The sequence below is a fragment of the Glycine max genome, chromosome 1 (genome assembly GCF_000004515.6).
Source record: "Glycine max cultivar Williams 82 chromosome 1, Glycine_max_v4.0, whole genome shotgun sequence".
Lineage (NCBI taxonomy): Eukaryota > Viridiplantae > Streptophyta > Magnoliopsida > Fabales > Fabaceae > Glycine > Glycine max.
The window spans coordinates 5,391,190-5,410,085 of record NC_016088.4 but is presented as its reverse complement, the minus strand read 5'-3'; the positions used below and the strand labels follow the sequence as shown (position 1 = coordinate 5,410,085).

Below are 18,896 nucleotides of genomic sequence, written 5' to 3'. Positions count from 1 at the left end.
TTCTTTTAATAGTAGAAGAAGACGAGGACCCTCAGGAAGATGCCAACCTTTTAGGGCCTTCACCCAACCCGTCAGATCCTTCGAACCCGACAATGACCCAAATAAGTTTTCACTCTCTCTCGGGTCATTTGGCCCCTGAAACTCTTCACTTAGTGGGCTATATCAATTCCTACCTGGTGGTGATATTAGTTTATGGGAGTAGCACCCACAACTTTATCCAAGAGTCCCTAGCACTTAGATTGGGTCTCCCCACTCACGCGAGCACTCCGTTGAGCGTTATGGTGGGTAATGGACAGTACCTATCCTATAACCATCTTTGTGAGGCCATTCCAGTTTTAATTTAGAACATCAGCTTCACCATGGACCTCTATGTCTTACCTTTGTGTGGCACTAATTTGGTTTTGGGCATGCAATGGCTTAAGTCCCTTGGCCCCGTTTTCACTGATTACAATAGCTTATCCATGCAATTCTTCCATAATGGATGACTGGTCGAACTCCAGGCTGATGTTGAATAAGCACTTCACCTTATTACTCCACCTCAGCTTCGTCGCTTGATTCGCAAAGACGACGCTAGTGCTTACTTTCGCATATATGTTACTCAAACAGAGCTACCTTCGACCCAAACCCACTCCCACCATATTCCTCCTGAAATCCAAACACTCATCAACCAATTTACCTCTCTGTTCCAGTCACCTCAATCCTTACCTCCTTCGCGTGCAACCGACCATCATATTCACCTCATTCCAAATACCGAGCCTATCAATGTTAAACCTTATCGCTATCCTCATTTTTAGAAACATGAAATTGAATCCCAGGTTGACTCCATGCTTCAGAAGGGCCTCATCAGATCCAGTACCAGTCCGTTCTCGTCCCCTGTGCTCTTGGTTAAAAAGCATGATGATACATGGAATTTTTGTGTTGATTACCGTGCATTAAATGCCCTCACCATCAAATATCGCTTTCCTATCCCAACCATTGATGAACTTCTTGATGAGTTGGGGGGTGCAAGTTGGTTCTCCAAATTGGACCTCCTTCAAGGGTACCACCCAATTCGAATGCATGAAGATGATATATGCAAAACTGTGTTTCGCACCCACCATGGCCACTATGAATTCAAAGTGATGTCATTTGGTCTTTGTAATGCATCTTCTTCCTTTCAAGCCACGATGAATGTTCTGTTCCGACCTTACCTTCGTCATTTCATCATTGTCTTTTTTGATGATATACTGATTTACAGTCATTCCTTCAATGACCATTTGACTCATCTCGAGCAAGTTTTTCAACTCCTTTTTCAGGGTCAATTTGTTCTCAAAATTTCAAAATGTTCATTTGCACACACGCAAGTTGAATATTTGGGTCATGTAGTTTCATATCAAGGTGTGCAACCAGTTGCATCTCAAGTCCAGGCAATTCAACACTGGCCTGTGCCCCACACCACGAGAGCTTTACGCAGCTTCTTGGGCTTGGCTGAATTCTATCGAAGGTTTATTCGAGGCTATGCCACCCTGGCGACACCACTAACATCATTGATGACAAATGAACCTTTTCTGTGGTTTTTGGAAGCTCAACTTGCTTTTAGCAAGCTAAAGGAAGCTCTATCATCTGCTTCGGTATTATCCATACCCAATTTCACTCTTCGATTCACAGTGGAAACAGATGCTTCAGAAATAGGTATGGGTGCCATTTTTTCTCAGAAAGGACATCCCATAGCCTTCTTTAGTAAGCCATTCAGCTCCAAAACGCTTCAAGCTTCCACGTATGTCAGAGAATTGTTTGCAATAACAGCCTCTATCAAGAAGTGGCGCATCGCTTCATCATCCTCACTTATAATCGCAACCTCAAAGAGCTGATGACTCAGGTCGTGAAGACACCTAAACAACAAATGAACCTTGAGCGTCTTATGGGATATAATTATAGTATCTAGAATTGGTCCGACAGCACGAACATGGTTGCAGATGCATTATCTCACATTTTGGAGAACTCGTCATCAACCTTGCTACTTCTGTCAGTACCATGTTTCACATTCTTGGAAGAGCTTAAGAGCCGGTTGGCCCGAGATTCAGTCTTTCAGCAACTCCGACAAGACATTAGCGATAACCCGAAAGATTATCCAGAGTATGTCATCACTCAAAACTTAATCCTGCGAAAGGGACACATTTGGTTGCCACAAGGCTTTCCTTTTATTCAAACATTGCTCACAAAATATCACTCCACACCCACTAGAGGCCATATGGGTGTCGCCAAGACCTAAGCTCGCCTGTCGGAAAATTTCTATTGGCCTGGTCTTCATAAGGATGTTGAATGCTTTGTTACTTCATGTGTTGACTGCCAACATACGAAGTACGAGACCAAAAAGGTGGTGGGTTTACTATGTCCCTTATCGGTGCCATGTAGACCTTTCGCTTGACTTCATCAATGGATTACTGCCATATTGGGGTTACACCACCATTCTTGTTGTCGTGGATCGTTTTTCCAAAGGAATTTATTTGGGCATGCTACCCAATCATCACATATCTCATTCAGTGGTGAATCTGCCATGGACATTATCGGCAAGCTTCACGGCATGCCATGTAGCTTAGTTTCTAATCGAGATCTGTTGTTCCTCAGTCGATTCTGGAGGAATTATTTCGTATAAGTGGCACACAGTTAAGGATGAGCTCAGTGTACCATCCACAGACAGACAACCAAACAGAGGTCTTCAATCGGGTCATTGAATAGTATCTTCGCGCTTTTGTTCATAAGAAACCAGCTTCATGGGGCAAATTCCTTCATTGGGTGGAGTGGTCGTATAACACTTTGTGGCATTCTGGGTCAAGGACAACTCCATACGAGATTACGTTTGGCAAGAAGCCATTTAATGTTTCTCAGTACATTTCCAGTTCTTCACCGGTAGAGGCCGTCAACGATTTATTAACTAATAGGGAAGCAATTTTCAAAAAAATTAGAAAGAAGCTTATCAAAGTTCAAGAAGTAATGAAGACCATAGCTGACACTAAGAGAAGAAATGTTAATTTCGAAATAGGGGACTGGGTCATGGTTATACTCCGACCCTATCGTCAATCCACGGTTTTAGGCCCACATTCGAAGCTTGCCAAGAGATTTTATGGCCTATTCCAGATATTGGCTAGAATTGGTTCCGCAACTTACAAGCTGCAATTACCGAAAGGCGCCAAAATTCACCTTGTGTTCCATTGTTCCATGCTCAAGAAGTTCCATCATCCACCTTCTGGTGATCCTACACCATTTCATCCTTTACCAACTATATTCATTGATAATCAACATGTCATCAGTCCCTTGACTATATTGGACACTCTTCTGGCTTCTGATACTGCCAACTCCAAGTTACAAGTCTTAGTGCAGTGGCAAGGATTTTCACCAGATGACACGTCTTGGGAGGATTAGGATCAACTTCGAGCTGATTACAACCTTGAGGACAAGGTTCTTTTGGAAGGCGAAGGGGATGATAGCAGCACTACTATGCAAGCACCACCAGAAACAAGGCCCAAAAAGGGGATAACCACAACTACTTACCTCAAGGATTTCGTTAACTAATTGTAGCTGAGTTGGCACCTTTTGCCGGGTCCATCATAGCCTTGTCTGCCATTTCCTTGTGCTTTTCCATTCCGTTAGGATTTGCTAGCTCAGAATTACAAATTTTGTTATCTCAATTCTCAGTATAAATATAGCATTGATGTAATAAGGCGGATTATGAATGAAAATATCACCTTGAGTCCCTTTCCTTCTTATCTCTTCAGGAGGCACTGGCCCTCGAAGCCAACATTAGTTCCCAGTGTTATGTATATGTGTAAAATTGGTAGGTGTAAATGTGTCGTGATTATATTGATGGATAATGAAGAGACTTTGCAGAAAAACCTTGTTAGAGCCATTTGCTCCTCTGTAGCTCCAAGGTCTAAGGCTGTTGTAATCCTCATATCCTTAATTTATGAAGCTACAATAAATGAGTAAAGTATGGAAAAGTAATAACCATATCAAGAATTAACCAATATCCAATTTTAGTGATAGAGAACCCACTAATCAGCACAACATACTATGCACATTACAATACAATTGCTAGGTATTATAGTAGTGAGTGGTGATACTTTTTTTCTTAAGCACCTTCAAAAAGTACTTACCAAAAGTGTCCCATAATCCCAAATTATTTGTGCTTCCAACAACCACCACATTTGCATTGAAGTTGACTTAAAATTGTAGCCACATAGTACTATTTTGTATTTTTTTTCCAACAAGAGCAAGTGAAACACAAACTAAAAACTTAACACATTCAAACAACTTTAACCTAACCTCACATCAAAGCTTCTTTAAACATTTTGTTGTTTTCATCACGTCAAGTTCCTATATTCCTTTCACTTGTAGAATTGGAACTAAAAATGAAACCATGGATAGAAGAAGTATGATGCTTACAAAGAAGGAGGAAGAGAAGCCCATAAGGGTCAATATGAAATTTGAAAACAAATGGAAAGAAGAATTGTCAATAAGGTAAGAAGTGATTATAATATTTACAATAAACATTAATACAATATATAAATTCCTCCTATATCATCTAAAGCTTTATAAATTGCATGTTTTTAACTTTTAAAAAGTATGATGCCCATTTCTTGTGAATTTTTTTCATAGTCTCCATGTCTAATGGTGTTTCATCACCAAACCATTACAAAATATAAAAAAAATATAAATTTGTCACGTACATGTAAAATTATTAAAAAAATCAATTTATATTGTTAAATAAAAAGATGAATGTATCCATGCTAACAATAGAGTAAATGAGTTATAATTTAAAACTTAACTTGTTAATTGCGGCTTTGATGTGAATACTAGGCTTCTTATACAATGAACAAAATCACACAACAACATCGTTCCTAGGACACAAAACGACAAGCTGCCAATGGCCCCTGAATTGGACAATAATTAGCTACTGATAATGCAAACTTTCTTTAAATGCATTAGTTAAATTTTACTTACTGATTCAAGTAAGGCCCTAGGTAGACCTCTCTTTATGATTTCTTTAGTCATGTTTCAATATAATGTTGACATTCATCACGTCTATCATTTGCATTGTGTATAGACTAAGGCTCAATGAATTCATACAGAGAACCACGACCTAACCTTATACTCAAATCATTCATAAACCTATTTTTAAGATTTCAAATGAAAATTGTTAATGATATATATCATAAGGAATTATTAGTTAATGAATCTTTGTTAAAATAGAATTTACTTACATCATCCACATCTTTAATATAGATATGTTCAAACATTTATCACCTGATATTATTTCATTTACATCAAAATTTGTTATAAAGAAGGATGCTTCTACATTCATAATCCTAAATTTAGTACCATTCCAAAACAACTCAAGAGGCTTCTTATATAGATCAATCAAATTCTTAATCAAATCACCTAAGGGATCAATTCCACCAGTGGGAATCGACCTATGAACAAGTTCAACCTGTTTCTTTGGACGTATCTGTGAATCATATTTAGTTAATAAATATAATAATTAAGCTAATGTTAGTAAAGACATTTTAACAATATAAAAATGCCTTACTACAAATAATCATATTTAGTTCAACCTGTCTCGGGTATGCAATGAATGTGTCGAGAGCCTGTCTCACATATTGAACCTCTGTAATGAGAAAAGGGACTCCAATGTTAGCGTCCCAGACTTCGGCAACCTTAACCTTGACCACATCATCTGCACAAGGCACGTGGTGTATGGTCGAAACCCCCTCGTATAATTTGCCCAAGGCGACAAGGCGGGTAACCCCATTATGGGCATGACAACAGCGACTTGCTCTTCCCTTGATGGATTGATAGCAATACCAGCAAAGCTTCCCTTAGTGCTGACACATGCACTAATTACTTGTATATCTACCTCAATCGGGGGTGAGTGTTGGGATGTCAATTAGCTAAACTTCATTTTGATGGCCTCCTTCAACTCTTCTTTCATTTTCTCCAGTCTACGTTGGTTACACTCTTTTAGTTCTCTCTTCCACTCTTCTTTAAGGTTTCCTATTATCTCAGCCAACTGTTGTGGGTTGATCGATGCAAAGGAATTGTTGGAGGCACGTGATGCATATCCAAAGTATTGGTTGATTGTTGTTAATTGATTGGCAAGTGCATCAATTTGTACAAGTAGTAAAGTAAAACGGAAGTCCGAGTGTCGAGTCCAGAGGAACTTTGTTTATACTTAGGTAGATGTATATCCAATCCTCAAACAATTACTAAATTGGTTTAAATAGTTGTGAAAAGAACAGTAAAATAAATTGGCATAAATTTAAATTAATTAATTAAAACAAACAAGAGAAGGAAAAAAAACACTAGGAGTGGTGAAACGGAAGTTTATTCAGAATATGAAGATATTGGGGGCCTAGCCTACCAGAACTACTTTTGATGTTAAATATTATTTCAATTTTCACCTGCATCTATTCATATACTCTAACCATGAGCGACTGCATCGCGTTGGGCGCCTAAGACGCACTGAGCAAGCACTATAAATTAAAAAACTTAAATGATGTTAAAATTCCAATTATTCACATAAAAAGGAAGAAATAAGAGAGGAAAATTAACAATTTCTATATGATTTAATCCCAAAATATATCTATACACAGTAGTTATCAATTGTCACACCACCTCCCATAGCACAAACACGACCTGGGTGCTCTAGTCGCCCAATGGCAGTACTAAGTATATCCTCACGACCATTGGAAACAAAGCTGCTCTAGGTTGTCTGTTCTTGTAACGAGTCCTGTAACAAACAAGGCATGTACATTGATCAAATGATGTTATTATATAAATTACATGTGAAGTTGTTAATGAACTCACAATTTTATTAGAAATTTCTTGTGTTGCCTTAAATGTCATCTGCCCATATCGTTTTGTGCGGGTCAACTTCCACTTGACATGTCTTTCAATAGGAGATGGAGGATCGATAATCATTGTTGAATCCTCAGTCAGCATTGCTTCCTCTTGTCTTTTCTTCCTTTTCCCCTCCAGGAGCTTGTTCTCAAGCAACTCATAACCCCACGAGATAGTAAGTGTGGACAGTCATTGTATTTTTGAACTTCCTGAGCCTTCTTTCTGATCCCTTGTGATAAATTAAATAGAATTTGAGCAACTTACTAAAAAAATTATAAATTTCAATTTCAATTTGAAGAAAAATACATCCACATCTAACCTGCCAATTAAGGGTTTTGCGACTTGCAGCAAATTCCTCCCAACTCTATGGATGCAGACCATACTTAAAACAAAAAGTATGATCATCTTGACCCTCCTTCTCTGTATATACATACTTAGTGGTCAGAGATGACTTAAATTGCCTCCATCTTGTGGCCACTGATGACATCACCTTCTTCTTCGCATTAGATGCTTTTGGAATATCAAATTTTGTCTACATTTGAAACTGTTATGTAACACTTATTGAATGATAACATTTTCAACTTAAATAAAACACTTTAAAAAACATAGATAGTTAAGTGGACATACAAAAATGTCATCCCATAATAGATTCTTTGGAGATTCCAGTACAGCTTTCCAATTGGGATGGACAATCATAATCTTTTCTTAACCTACCAGCCCCAAATAGTTGTGGAACTTCTCTTTGTGTGGGCTTGAACCTCTCCCAATGGTAGGATTGACATTAACCATTGGCCTATGCAAATCTAGTTCTTTAACCGTCAAGCTTCTAAGTCATGTGGATTGTCTAGTCCTTCTAGACGTACACTCCGAAGGATCTGATGAATGGGGAAGGGACCTTGGTAGAGTTGCCATGACTTTGTGCAAATAAAAAAATTAAAAATTAACATCAATTGCAAGTATAAAAATGTAATAAATTGTAAACATGCAAATTAAAAAAATTGGTTCCATATTATGTATTATCATAAAAATTTCTTGTATATCACGCATTTATGTCAGAATGTTCTCCTATAAGCCTTCATCATGATCATTATGATTTGCATGTACATCATGCACTTCATGTTCTTCAAATTATGGAAGGCATGCATGTGTGAAAGAATGAGTCTCACAAATATCAAGTGTTAAATGATCTGAAACCACTTATTCTTCCTTCTAGAACCTCTAACCATCTTGAGTCACATGGATCTTAGACATAAAACACCTGTTTTTCTTGTTCTGCCATGATTAAAGGTTTGTCCTTGTAAGCAACCTTATGAAGGTCTACCAAAGTAAATCTCATCTCATCTTGATGCACATCGGTATTTCCATTAACCCATTTTCCATTAAAAACAAGCACTCTGAATTCACTCTAATCAAGCTCCCAAATTTCTTCAATCACACCAAAGCATGTCATGGACACTCGAATCGGGTTGTTATTTGATGCAGTGCAAAAGTGTTCCAAATCAGCGTCAAAACTCACCCACTGTTATGTTTTTATCATCCTGTGACTTTGTGTAAAAGGAATAGTTGTTGATATCATATCCCTTCCAAGTGGGAACATTCAGATTCGGGCCAGCAGTTAACAATCTTAATATTTTAGAAGCATTGTCGTCACAAAAGATTGTCTCTTTAAACCAGTTTATGGAACTTCTATTATGCTCTTGCAACACCTTCATCATGTTCATTTTTGGGTTAGTAGCCATCAGAACTTGTTTGTAAGTATCTACGTGTGGAAGAATCTCTTGTGTGTTATTCAATACATGCAGATGCGCTTGATTCACCTCCTATCGAGTCATAGTTACAACATCATAGCCTTGTGTACCCTTACCTCCTCATCTCATATCATGATGAGAATGAGGAAGGCCAATAGGTTTCATAATTTCATTAAACTCTAAACAAAACTCAATAGATTCTTCAGCAACGTACCTTTCAACATTGGATGTTTTTGGTTTGTATTGATTCTTGGTATAACCTTTTAAGACTTTCATATATCGCTCAACCGGATACATCCATCATAAAAAAAATGGGACCACACAACATGATCTCTCTCACTAGATGAACAATTAAGTGAATCATTATGTCAAAAAATGGAGGAAAATACATCTCCAATTAATAAAAGATAATGACATTCTCAAAAGTTGGATGATTTGGAGAATGAGGTTAAACTTACATTCAAATTCTTATATTAGATATAAAGTTTCCTATGGGAAGCACAATTGACAAAGCCAGACCATTTAAAACTATATTTTCAATCACTATCATATCAAGTTAGACATCTAAGGCTAGTTTAAAATTCTGAAAGACTTCAATTCCAAGTGAAAAGTCAATGACATGCATAACCTCTTCCGTTTCACATTACATGTAAAAAAGGGGAAGGAAAAAAAAGGAAAAAATCACTATAACAATTAATCAATACTCATATGCTAAAAAGAAAGTTTGGATTATCCTTGTTGTAAACAAAAACAAAATTGTTCTCCCACTCCAATGTTGTGATGCTTCGAGGAAGACGATTCTTCATATCCTAAAAGACACTACTTTCAAGATTCATTGAAATTATAACAATAAAAATGTTAAACATATTAAGACCAAAAGGTCAACGTAAATAATCTACACGTGGTAGAAGTATATTACAAATACCATCATGTTTCACGAGCCTCATTCTAGCATCTCTTGGCCAACACTTATTATTAGTGTACCCCAGCTTGTTCTCATTGTTAGGATCAAGGTGCTCGGTCAGATACTGCTAAATGAGATCTCGAGCCTCCTCATGGGTGAAATGAAATAATATATGAAACCGATCTATGTACCGAGAATAAAGCCTGATTGGATGCTTAGTCTCAACTTTTGTATCCCAATAAGTAATGAAATCGTTTGGCATCTGTGGTGGGCCAACAATTTCACTGGCTCAAGTCAGTCCAAGAAGTAAAAGATCTAATACCAGCCCATAATACTGAACAACAAAGGAAGCAAACTACAGGCCACGCGTAAGACCATATGAATTTGTATGGCTCATATCCTTGTATGAAAATCAATGTTAACAAAGAGATGTTAAAACCTTTTTTTTTTTAGTAGTGAAGTTGAGTATTACTTGAGTAGACCATGCCAATAAATGGCTAGCATGTCATATGGAAGAGTTAAACTTTTTTTCCTTAGAACAACCAAATTATAAAAGGATTTTAAGATGTTGGAGTTTATTAAAGAAAACAAAAGAGAGGAATATAATAGAATTCTTAAAGAGTGGATCAAATTAAATCCAATCAGACAAAAAAATAACTATTAACACTTTGTTAGTCCGAGTGACAATGAATTTAAATTCTTTAAATAAAATCTTGATTGAAGTCTTGTAAATAAAATAGATATGATTAGAATCATTAGGATTGGCCTAGTGGTGGAAATTTAGAGTAACATGCATGAGGTTTTAGGTTCAAACCTCAATGTGACTATTATATAAAAAAAATTAAAAAAAAATGTAATTAAAGAAGAAAAATCTCACTAAAAATATTTACTCGTTTTATTATATAAGAATTCCAATGATGAAGCCCATGAACATAAAATGCCTAAAAACTGGAGTATGACAAAGAATTTGCACAAATAAAGAAACATGCAAATATGTAATGGTTGCAAATATTTGCAGCTTTTTTAGTTTTATATATTAGCAAAGATAGTAGATCATGATCCATGAGAATGTATTCGAGTAGTGAAAAAGTTCTGTGCGGGGTTAGTGACGATAAAACTTGTGGAAGGCAAATTGAATCCTCTCTTTTTGTAGACTTTGGGAGATTTCTCAATTTCTTGGTTTTAGTAAAATCAAATAGCAATGAAACCTAAAAAGGGTCTTAAATTTTATTTAAGACACCACACGTGCACTTGGCTTGGCCAAATATGTCTTTCGGGTGGACGACAAGTATTGTACAACTAATTATGAAAAATTTCACCGAGTCAAATGGCCAGCTTGGAACTCCAAATTCAGTGAAGTTCCCCAAAGTCTAGCCCTCGGTTGGAACCATTTTTGTCTGTTCTTTGACCTAGGGTTTGCTTCCTAAGCGTGTAATTAACCAAAGTTTAAAACTGAGTTAAACTCTCAAAACTCTAACATCTATGCCTCTTTCTACGTGTGTTGCACCGCCAACACTCTCAATAAGGGGCCAAAGTCCAATTAGTAACTTTCATGAAAAACATAAGTTAATTAATGCCGAGTTGCCATGATGATTTGTGGCCTCGCTTAAATTTTATACAAATTAAAATAGATGCACCTAAGAGTAATAAACTCATTTAATTGCTTTGTGTTTCATCACTTTCTCGAGAAAACTTTGTCTAAGAGTAATAAACTCTTGTTTTGGCTTTGGGATGGTCTTACTTTTAGTATAGCAGGTTATATGGGGAGGGTACGTAGTATATAAACTAGTTAGCTCTGACAAATACTATGTGTGGTTGGCCAAAAATATATAAAGCTGATATTCATGAGTAGCTGATCTTTTTGTAATTAGCCTTATCTTGGGTACATCTTGTACTCAGTTCAAGATCATATATACTCCTTATGTCACATTATAATATCGTATAAGAGAGAGAAATGTGTCTAATATAATAATTATTTTAATTTTTTAATGAAATATTATTTTTTTATTTATATTTCTTATAATGTTAATGATGAACAGTAAAATTTATAAATAAATTAATGATGATATAAGATTAATTTTTTTTATCTATATAAAATAATTTAAGATTCAATTATTTTGAGATGATGGGAACACATACAACATAGATAGATAGATATTTTTCTACCAATAAAACCCCTTTTTTTTCGTGAAAACTACACTTTTTTTTATCAGTGGACAAAAAAAAGGAAAATAGTAAGTCACCAAGTGTGTGCTTATCACCCCGGCTAGTTATTTAATTATACATAAATATTAAATACCATTTTTTTACCGTATTATTGTAGTGTAAAGTATCCAATAATTTAATTGATCATTAACATTCACTAAAAAACCTAATTCAACATCGTTAATAGGATACATCTTCTTAACTATATTTTTTTCTATCTAGAAATCTCAAACCTAAGATCTTACCTAATATTTTCCAATTGGACTAAAGGCATATGTACTGGTCATAAATACTCTGATTTAAAAAACAAACAGAGAATAAAAACGAAAAGAGGAGAGAAAAAAAAGTAGATGGGATTGTGTGATATTGATTTAAGAAGGAAATAAGAAAAGAAAAATAATAAATTTTCTCTTCATTTATTTGCTTGGTGAGAAAAAGTAGGAAAAAATGCAATGATATAAAAAAAAGTTATATAAGTCCTTTACATAATTATTTGGTATTCATTTTCTAAAACTATTTAATAGTGTGGTGAAAAGGATTACACAAAAATGGCTCATGCCTAAGGCTTCCAATTTTAGAAAGCATTGTACCAAAAAAAAGAGATTCACTTAAGCTTTTTTCCAAAATATTTTTCAGCATAATAATTAATTTAGGTAGTAGTATAAAAGTGATTTTTTTTAAAACATAAATCAACAGATAAATTGCAAAAATTCTTGACATGAATTCGTGTTGAATCAAAATTTAATTAAACAATTGCAAAATTAAAATAGTAAATCAAAGTCATTCTAAAGTGTTAAAAATGTAAAATAAGTCCAAATAAGTAAAATTTATACTTACTAAATTTAATTAGGTGGATTTCACCAAAAAAAAATTAATTAGGTGGAGATATTAAAATTTTTATTAGCTGAGTATTTGAATGACTCTTCTTTTCCCATTACTAAAAAAGAAAATATTCATAAAACATATTAAAACAAGTTTAAAACGAAATGAAATGTGTTCAACTTATTGAATATTGATGAACTTTAATATTTTCTAATATATCAAACCATGTTACTTGAATTTTTAATATTTTTTATATGATGCTAAATTAATGATCTCCATAAAAGTGATCATAATGGAATAATCTATGTGTTATCATGTTATTATGTGTTTTAATGATCTCCATAAATTAATGTTAAACCATGTTCAACGTATTATTATTATTTTTATTTGGGTTTTATTATGTTTTATTCGTTTATACAAATTTTTCTCAAGAGAATAATATTGTCAAAATTAATTTTATAGTTTTATTAAAAACTAATCAAATCCAATTATCTTCTATTATTTCTTATTATTAAATGGGTTATATATTATAGACACTTGAATTGATTTTAGATTTTTTTATAAAATATAAGAAATTAATAATTTTATTGATAATTTTTTTATATATTCCAAAAAATGCCTCCAAATTTACTCATGCATCGTCTGAGTACTATATAGTATATATAAATAAGAAGGTTTGATTTTTTGGGGTAATATCACATGAGAATTCCATATTCATTAACTTCAAATAATTCAACTAATTAATATATATTTTATTATATTAAATTGATTTAATCATTATATTAAATCTTAATTTAATTGATATATATATATATATATATATATATATATATATATATATATATATATATATTAATTGATTGATTCAAAAATATATATTCAACATATTTTTATTAGGTAATATTTATATTTGTATATTATATACGTGTATGAGTGGAATATATTTATAAATTTTGAGATGATACAAAAGGTTTAAAAAAGAATTTCATAACAGAGGAATTCTACTGTTCTAAAAAAAGAACTTTACTTAATTATTGGTTCCCAAACCAAATGAGAGTCATAATTTTATTTTATTTTTCACAAATTGATGTTCAATATTTTTTTCTGAATAAATTCCTGTTCGAAGTTTCTCAAATTTTAACATTTTGCAAATGTAACTCCAAGTCTTGACCTTTGTTAATAATAATAATAATAATAATAATAATAATAATAATAATAATAATAATAATAATAATAATTTTATACAAAAAAATTAATAAATTAATATTTAATAAATTAAAAATAAAAATAATTAAATCATCTAAATTTTTGAGTTTATATTTATCTTTTTAAATCTAATTCAAATTCAAATAAAAATTGGCTGGAATAATAATTTTTTTAAAAAAATAACATTAATATTAAATTAAATCATGACTAATCACACAAATATATAATCTGCTATTAAAAAAGATACCTAAGACATGATCTTGTACTGCATTCAATGGGGCAATTAAAATCACATGTAAGTTTTAATATATATATATATATATATATATATATATATATATATATATATATATATATATATTAATAATAGTAATAAATTTAAAATAATAAATAAATCATACTAAATAATATAAAAGAATTACACCTATAAATTATAAAATATGAATTTAATATATGTGCAAGACAATGGACATTAAGTTAGTATATGTATATAAATAAATAAAAAGATTTGATTCTATGGAATGATACCACGTAGTAATCTCATTCATTCCTTTCAAAAATATTTAATGATATTATTTAATTCAAATCAATATTATTCTATTATGTAAATAGATTTTATTTTATTTTTCATTCAATTAGAGCTATATTTAATTATTAGTCTACTGTAAAAAAATTATTATTCTATTAAATACAAACAATTATATTTTTAGAATTTTTATTCTTAATCAACTATTTCATACCTCTTTTAGTCTTTTTTTAAACAATGAATCTAATATTGTTTAATAATGTACTACAAAAAATTATCAATCAGTTTATTTCATTTATTTTTTATTTTTTAGTTAATAATATATCTTTTTTAAGCAATATGTATTAAGTGATATTAGTTTTTTTAGAGGAAGGATAAATTCATGTTTTGCATCATGTAATTAAAAGTTATAAGAATAAAATATAAAAAAGAAATATTAAATTTGTGAATCATATTTAAACATTAATTGATAAAAATATATTTTGAAGTTTCAACAATAACATTCATCCATTTGGAATAAGCTTTTAGTTTCAATCAATTTTTTTCCTTATTTACTCAATTAAAGAATATTTTTATATTGTACATTAACTTATTTGATTAATATTCAGATTTCTTCAATTAAAAATATATAAATTTATTAATATAAAAATATAAAAAAATGTATTAAATATAAAATTAAATTCATGGGAATACATTTTTGATGAAGTACAAAATTTATAAAAACACAAACTTGATGCATTTATATGAAAATATAGTGTACATCAAACAAAATTTTGGTCTGATTTTTATAATATGTAACATTTTATTGTATGTTAATATTGTTAACTATTATATATATATATATATATATATATATATATATATATATATATATATATATTAAAATGTAATAAATAAATACATTAAAAAATTATAATATATAAAAAATTATTAATTATAAAATTAATTCCAATGCAAGACACGAGATCCTAAGTTAGTTATATATATAAAAAAAAGGCTACGTTACTCTAATATGTTACCATGGATTTTGTTTATTTCGATTTTACATTAAATTTTATTTATGACAAAACACAAAGAATGTTTTGGATGTCTCCGTTTGTTTGCAATGAAAAGAAGCTAAAAATAAGTGAAATAAACAATAAAATAAAATGAGATTTACATTTTTATATTTTATTTTGATTCAAAATTTTCATTTCACTCTACCATGTACAGTGTTGAGAGAAATCTTGAATGAACATGATCATGATTGTAATTTATTTTTTTCAGCCTCTTGTCTCATTATCCCATTGACTAATGCTGTATAGTATCAAATACGGTTCCATTTGCATCATTATGGTTGAGCTTGCTCTAATTTAGGTTAGCCTGCAATTTCATTTTATGGGGTTAGTTAAAGTTCTATTCTACTAATGTTAGATAATCAGACACTCATTCTATATCTTTTCCACTTGTTTCATTTTGTTTTTATTAGTAAAGAATTTGGAATCTGGTGCGATTGGCTTGATCAAATCAATCATCATATTGAAGATATTTGGATATGTGACTTTGATTAAATCTAAATCTTGAAGTCTAACAGTATTCAACCCATATTAAATACACTTTTATCCACACACACATTCAAACAAACAAAAGAAAATTCCACTTTAATGTTGCAAAAGGTTGCGAGTGACATTTGTGGAAATAGTAGTCATCAAGAAAATAAAATATGAAAATGTTATACAAAATACAGAATAATAAAGTACAATAAATAGCTCGCTAGAAGGACGAACAGGCAGGACGGCAAGGATAGGCATGGGCACCACAAAAAATCTGTGTTCTTAATTTTGCAATGGTCGATGCGATCTGTGTGCTAGAAAGCAAAAGCTTTATTTATCCAATTTTGAAGCTTCTTAATTATTGTTATTTATTATTTGAATTGAAGTTTGAATTGTTTGATCCGTTCTTTATGATATTGCCGTATTAGTAGTTAAAAAGATTAGTTAAGTTTTAAAATATTAAGAGACTAATACTTAATTACTTGCGAGTTGCGGCACCTGTTTTTGTCCTGTCGGTGACCAATTCAGATTAAGATTTTTTTTTTTTTGAGAAGACAGATCAAAGATATTCATGAACATAGGTTATAGATGTACTTAGGTTTATACGAGGCTATCAATGAATAATCCTTACTCTTTCATTTTATTTTTTATTTACAAAAAATCATAAGTAAGACTTTTAGCTCCAAAGTAGTACTTCAAGATATATTTGGTCTAGCTATGAGATTAATTTTAAATTTTGGAATAGTCAGATAAAACTCCTCATCCCTTCTAATAATGTATTTATTGAAATTAAATATTATTTTTTCTCCCATAAATTTAAGGTGGTTATCACCTAAGCTACATTATATACATTGGTTCTTTACTCTTTCTAAATATTTTTAAAAATATTCGTTATTAAATATTTAAGGTCAGATGCAGATCAAGGACTTGATCTATAACCATCACGAGCAACCTCCAATCCATTCCTGAACTTGACGCAAGGCTCGAGCACTGATGTCCTCAGCTCGATCAATCTATGCATATTGAACTCTATCATCCACGCATGAACTCGGAGCTTGTGGGCTTATGTGCCATATGACCCAAGAAACTAGGCCCATACTTGAATCATGAGGATACTTGGCTCCCTACAACATCTAAGTAGTTAGTTTGCGTCACTAATGTGTCCCCCTGAGCGGTTACTCGATACAACCCAACATGCCCCTGGAAAAATGCAACTCCCCGGTGGTTGAGCGTGTATATTAGACCCAAAGGCAAGACCATCAGGTACACTTTACTCATCCTAGTTATAGACACACAAAACACCTATGAGCACCACTAACTTGCTCGTCAAAGTCCCTTTTACAAGTACTTCCCCCTACTTCAACATCGGAGATTGGAGATTCTACTAAGAAGGAGAGGACCAGACAGCTCGATCAGACCTCGTTGGAACTTGGCAGGAACATCTGGCGTCCACTGTGGGGCTGAGAAAAATTCTCCTACGACCGCAAAATGGTAGCAACAAGAATAGGTGATCCCAATTCCTCTATGTGCTCCACACGAGCCGAGACATCAAGCATACATGAAATTCAAGAGCAGATGGAACAATTTTGGAAGAAAATAGAAGCTGATTTGGAGGCCTCAAAGCAACAACATGAGGCAGACATGCGACGATTAAGGGTGGAAAACACGAACCTCAGAGTCTAGCTTACAATCCAGCACCCACCTCCGCCACCACCATCTCGACCTCGCTCCCATCCCCACCACCCACCCATGCCGAGACACATACCCAGGAAAGTCACACTTAACTATCCTCCTATAACCACCACAAGCAACCTACAATCCACTCCCGAACTTGATGCACAGCCCGAGCCTTGATGTCCTTGGCTCGATCAGTCTACGCATATTGAGCTCTATCATCCACACATGAACTCAGAGCTTGGGGGACTTATGTACCGTATGACCCGAGACACTCGGCCCATACTCGAATCATGAGGGTACTCAACTCCCCATGACATATGAGTAGTTAGCTGGTGTCACTAATGTATCCCCCTGAGCGATTACTCAGTACAACCCAACGTGATCCTTGGAAAGTGCAACTCCTGAGGGGTCGAGTGTGTATATATAGACCCAAAGGCAAGACCATCAGGTACATTTTACTCATCCTAATTATAAACACACAAAACACCTCATAGCACTATTAACTTGTTTGTCGAAGTCTCTTTTGCATATACTTTCCCCCACTTCAACATCAAAAATCAGAGATTCCACTAAAAAAAAGAGGAGTAGACAGGTTATCAAACTTCGTTGGAACTTAGTAGAAACAATAATCGTTATTGTATTAAATATTAAATATAGAATATATGGAATCCTGTATATTGCTTTTTTTTACAGCCCGACATAATAGTGTTATTATCAATAAATTATTTATATAGACAATATTATGTACTTATTTAAATTGATATATTTTAAAATATAATTATTTTATTTTTTTAAAATTGATAAAAATAAAGATAATTTGTTTTTCAAATCACGATAATTTGTGCTTGTGTTCTGACTTCTTATGCAACGATAAATTTTCGTCGATCATTTTACTTGCTGCCTTTACATTTCTTTTATTGTAACTTGCATGAGGTCATTGTTTCAAGTTTCACCAGATGTTCCTCGTTCTAACGATATTTTAATTTTTATTTTCTGAAGTATAAACAACATATATATAACCATTTCACCTGATGCAATCCTACCCCGCAAGGGCATTGGCTAGAAGACTCCAAGTAGATTAGGCTAGAGATCCAAGGAAAGGCCCTAGGGTTCTCATGAGCCTTAGGGTAGATTTCGAGCCCATGGGCTAAGTATGAGCCCGCTTATCTTTGTAAATATTAGAATAGGTTTTTTCCTTCGTCTATGCCTTGTATTTTGGCCATTCTGGTAGTATAGGGTTTTAGCCTTGTATTTCGGGGCATTTTGAGTTGTCTTTGTAATAAGGACTTTTTTTGTTATTTTCATGTTTTTTTCTCATGGGGGTGAGCTTAGCTATTATAGGGGGTGTGTAGCTAAGCTCTAGCTTCTCATCTCAAGGAGGTGAGCTTAGCTATTAGAGA

General features: G+C 33.0%; 1 protein-coding gene across 1 annotated transcript; it reads left to right on the top strand.

Moving 5' to 3' along the window:
- The first annotated feature begins 1,945 nt into the window (after positions 1 to 1,945).
- LOC100812101 (uncharacterized) lies at positions 1,946 to 3,402 on the top strand. Its single transcript, XM_006573896.1, has 2 exons — positions 1,946 to 2,115; positions 2,817 to 3,402. The coding sequence occupies exons 1-2, from the start codon at positions 1,946 to 1,948 to the stop codon at positions 3,400 to 3,402; spliced, it is 756 nt and encodes a 251-aa protein (XP_006573959.1).
- The last annotated feature ends 15,494 nt before the right edge of the window (positions 3,403 to 18,896 follow it).

What these genes read in the sequence shown, in the direction of transcription:
- LOC100812101 (XM_006573896.1), top strand. Translation starts at nt 1,946, where the DNA reads ATGGTTGCAGATGCATTATCTCACATTTTGGAGAACTCGTCATCAACC. An exon ending in AACCCGAAAGATTATCCAGA is followed by an intron (nt 2,116 to 2,816) that starts GTATGTCATCAC and finishes TTCTGGGTCAAG; the next exon opens with GACAACTCCATACGAGATTA.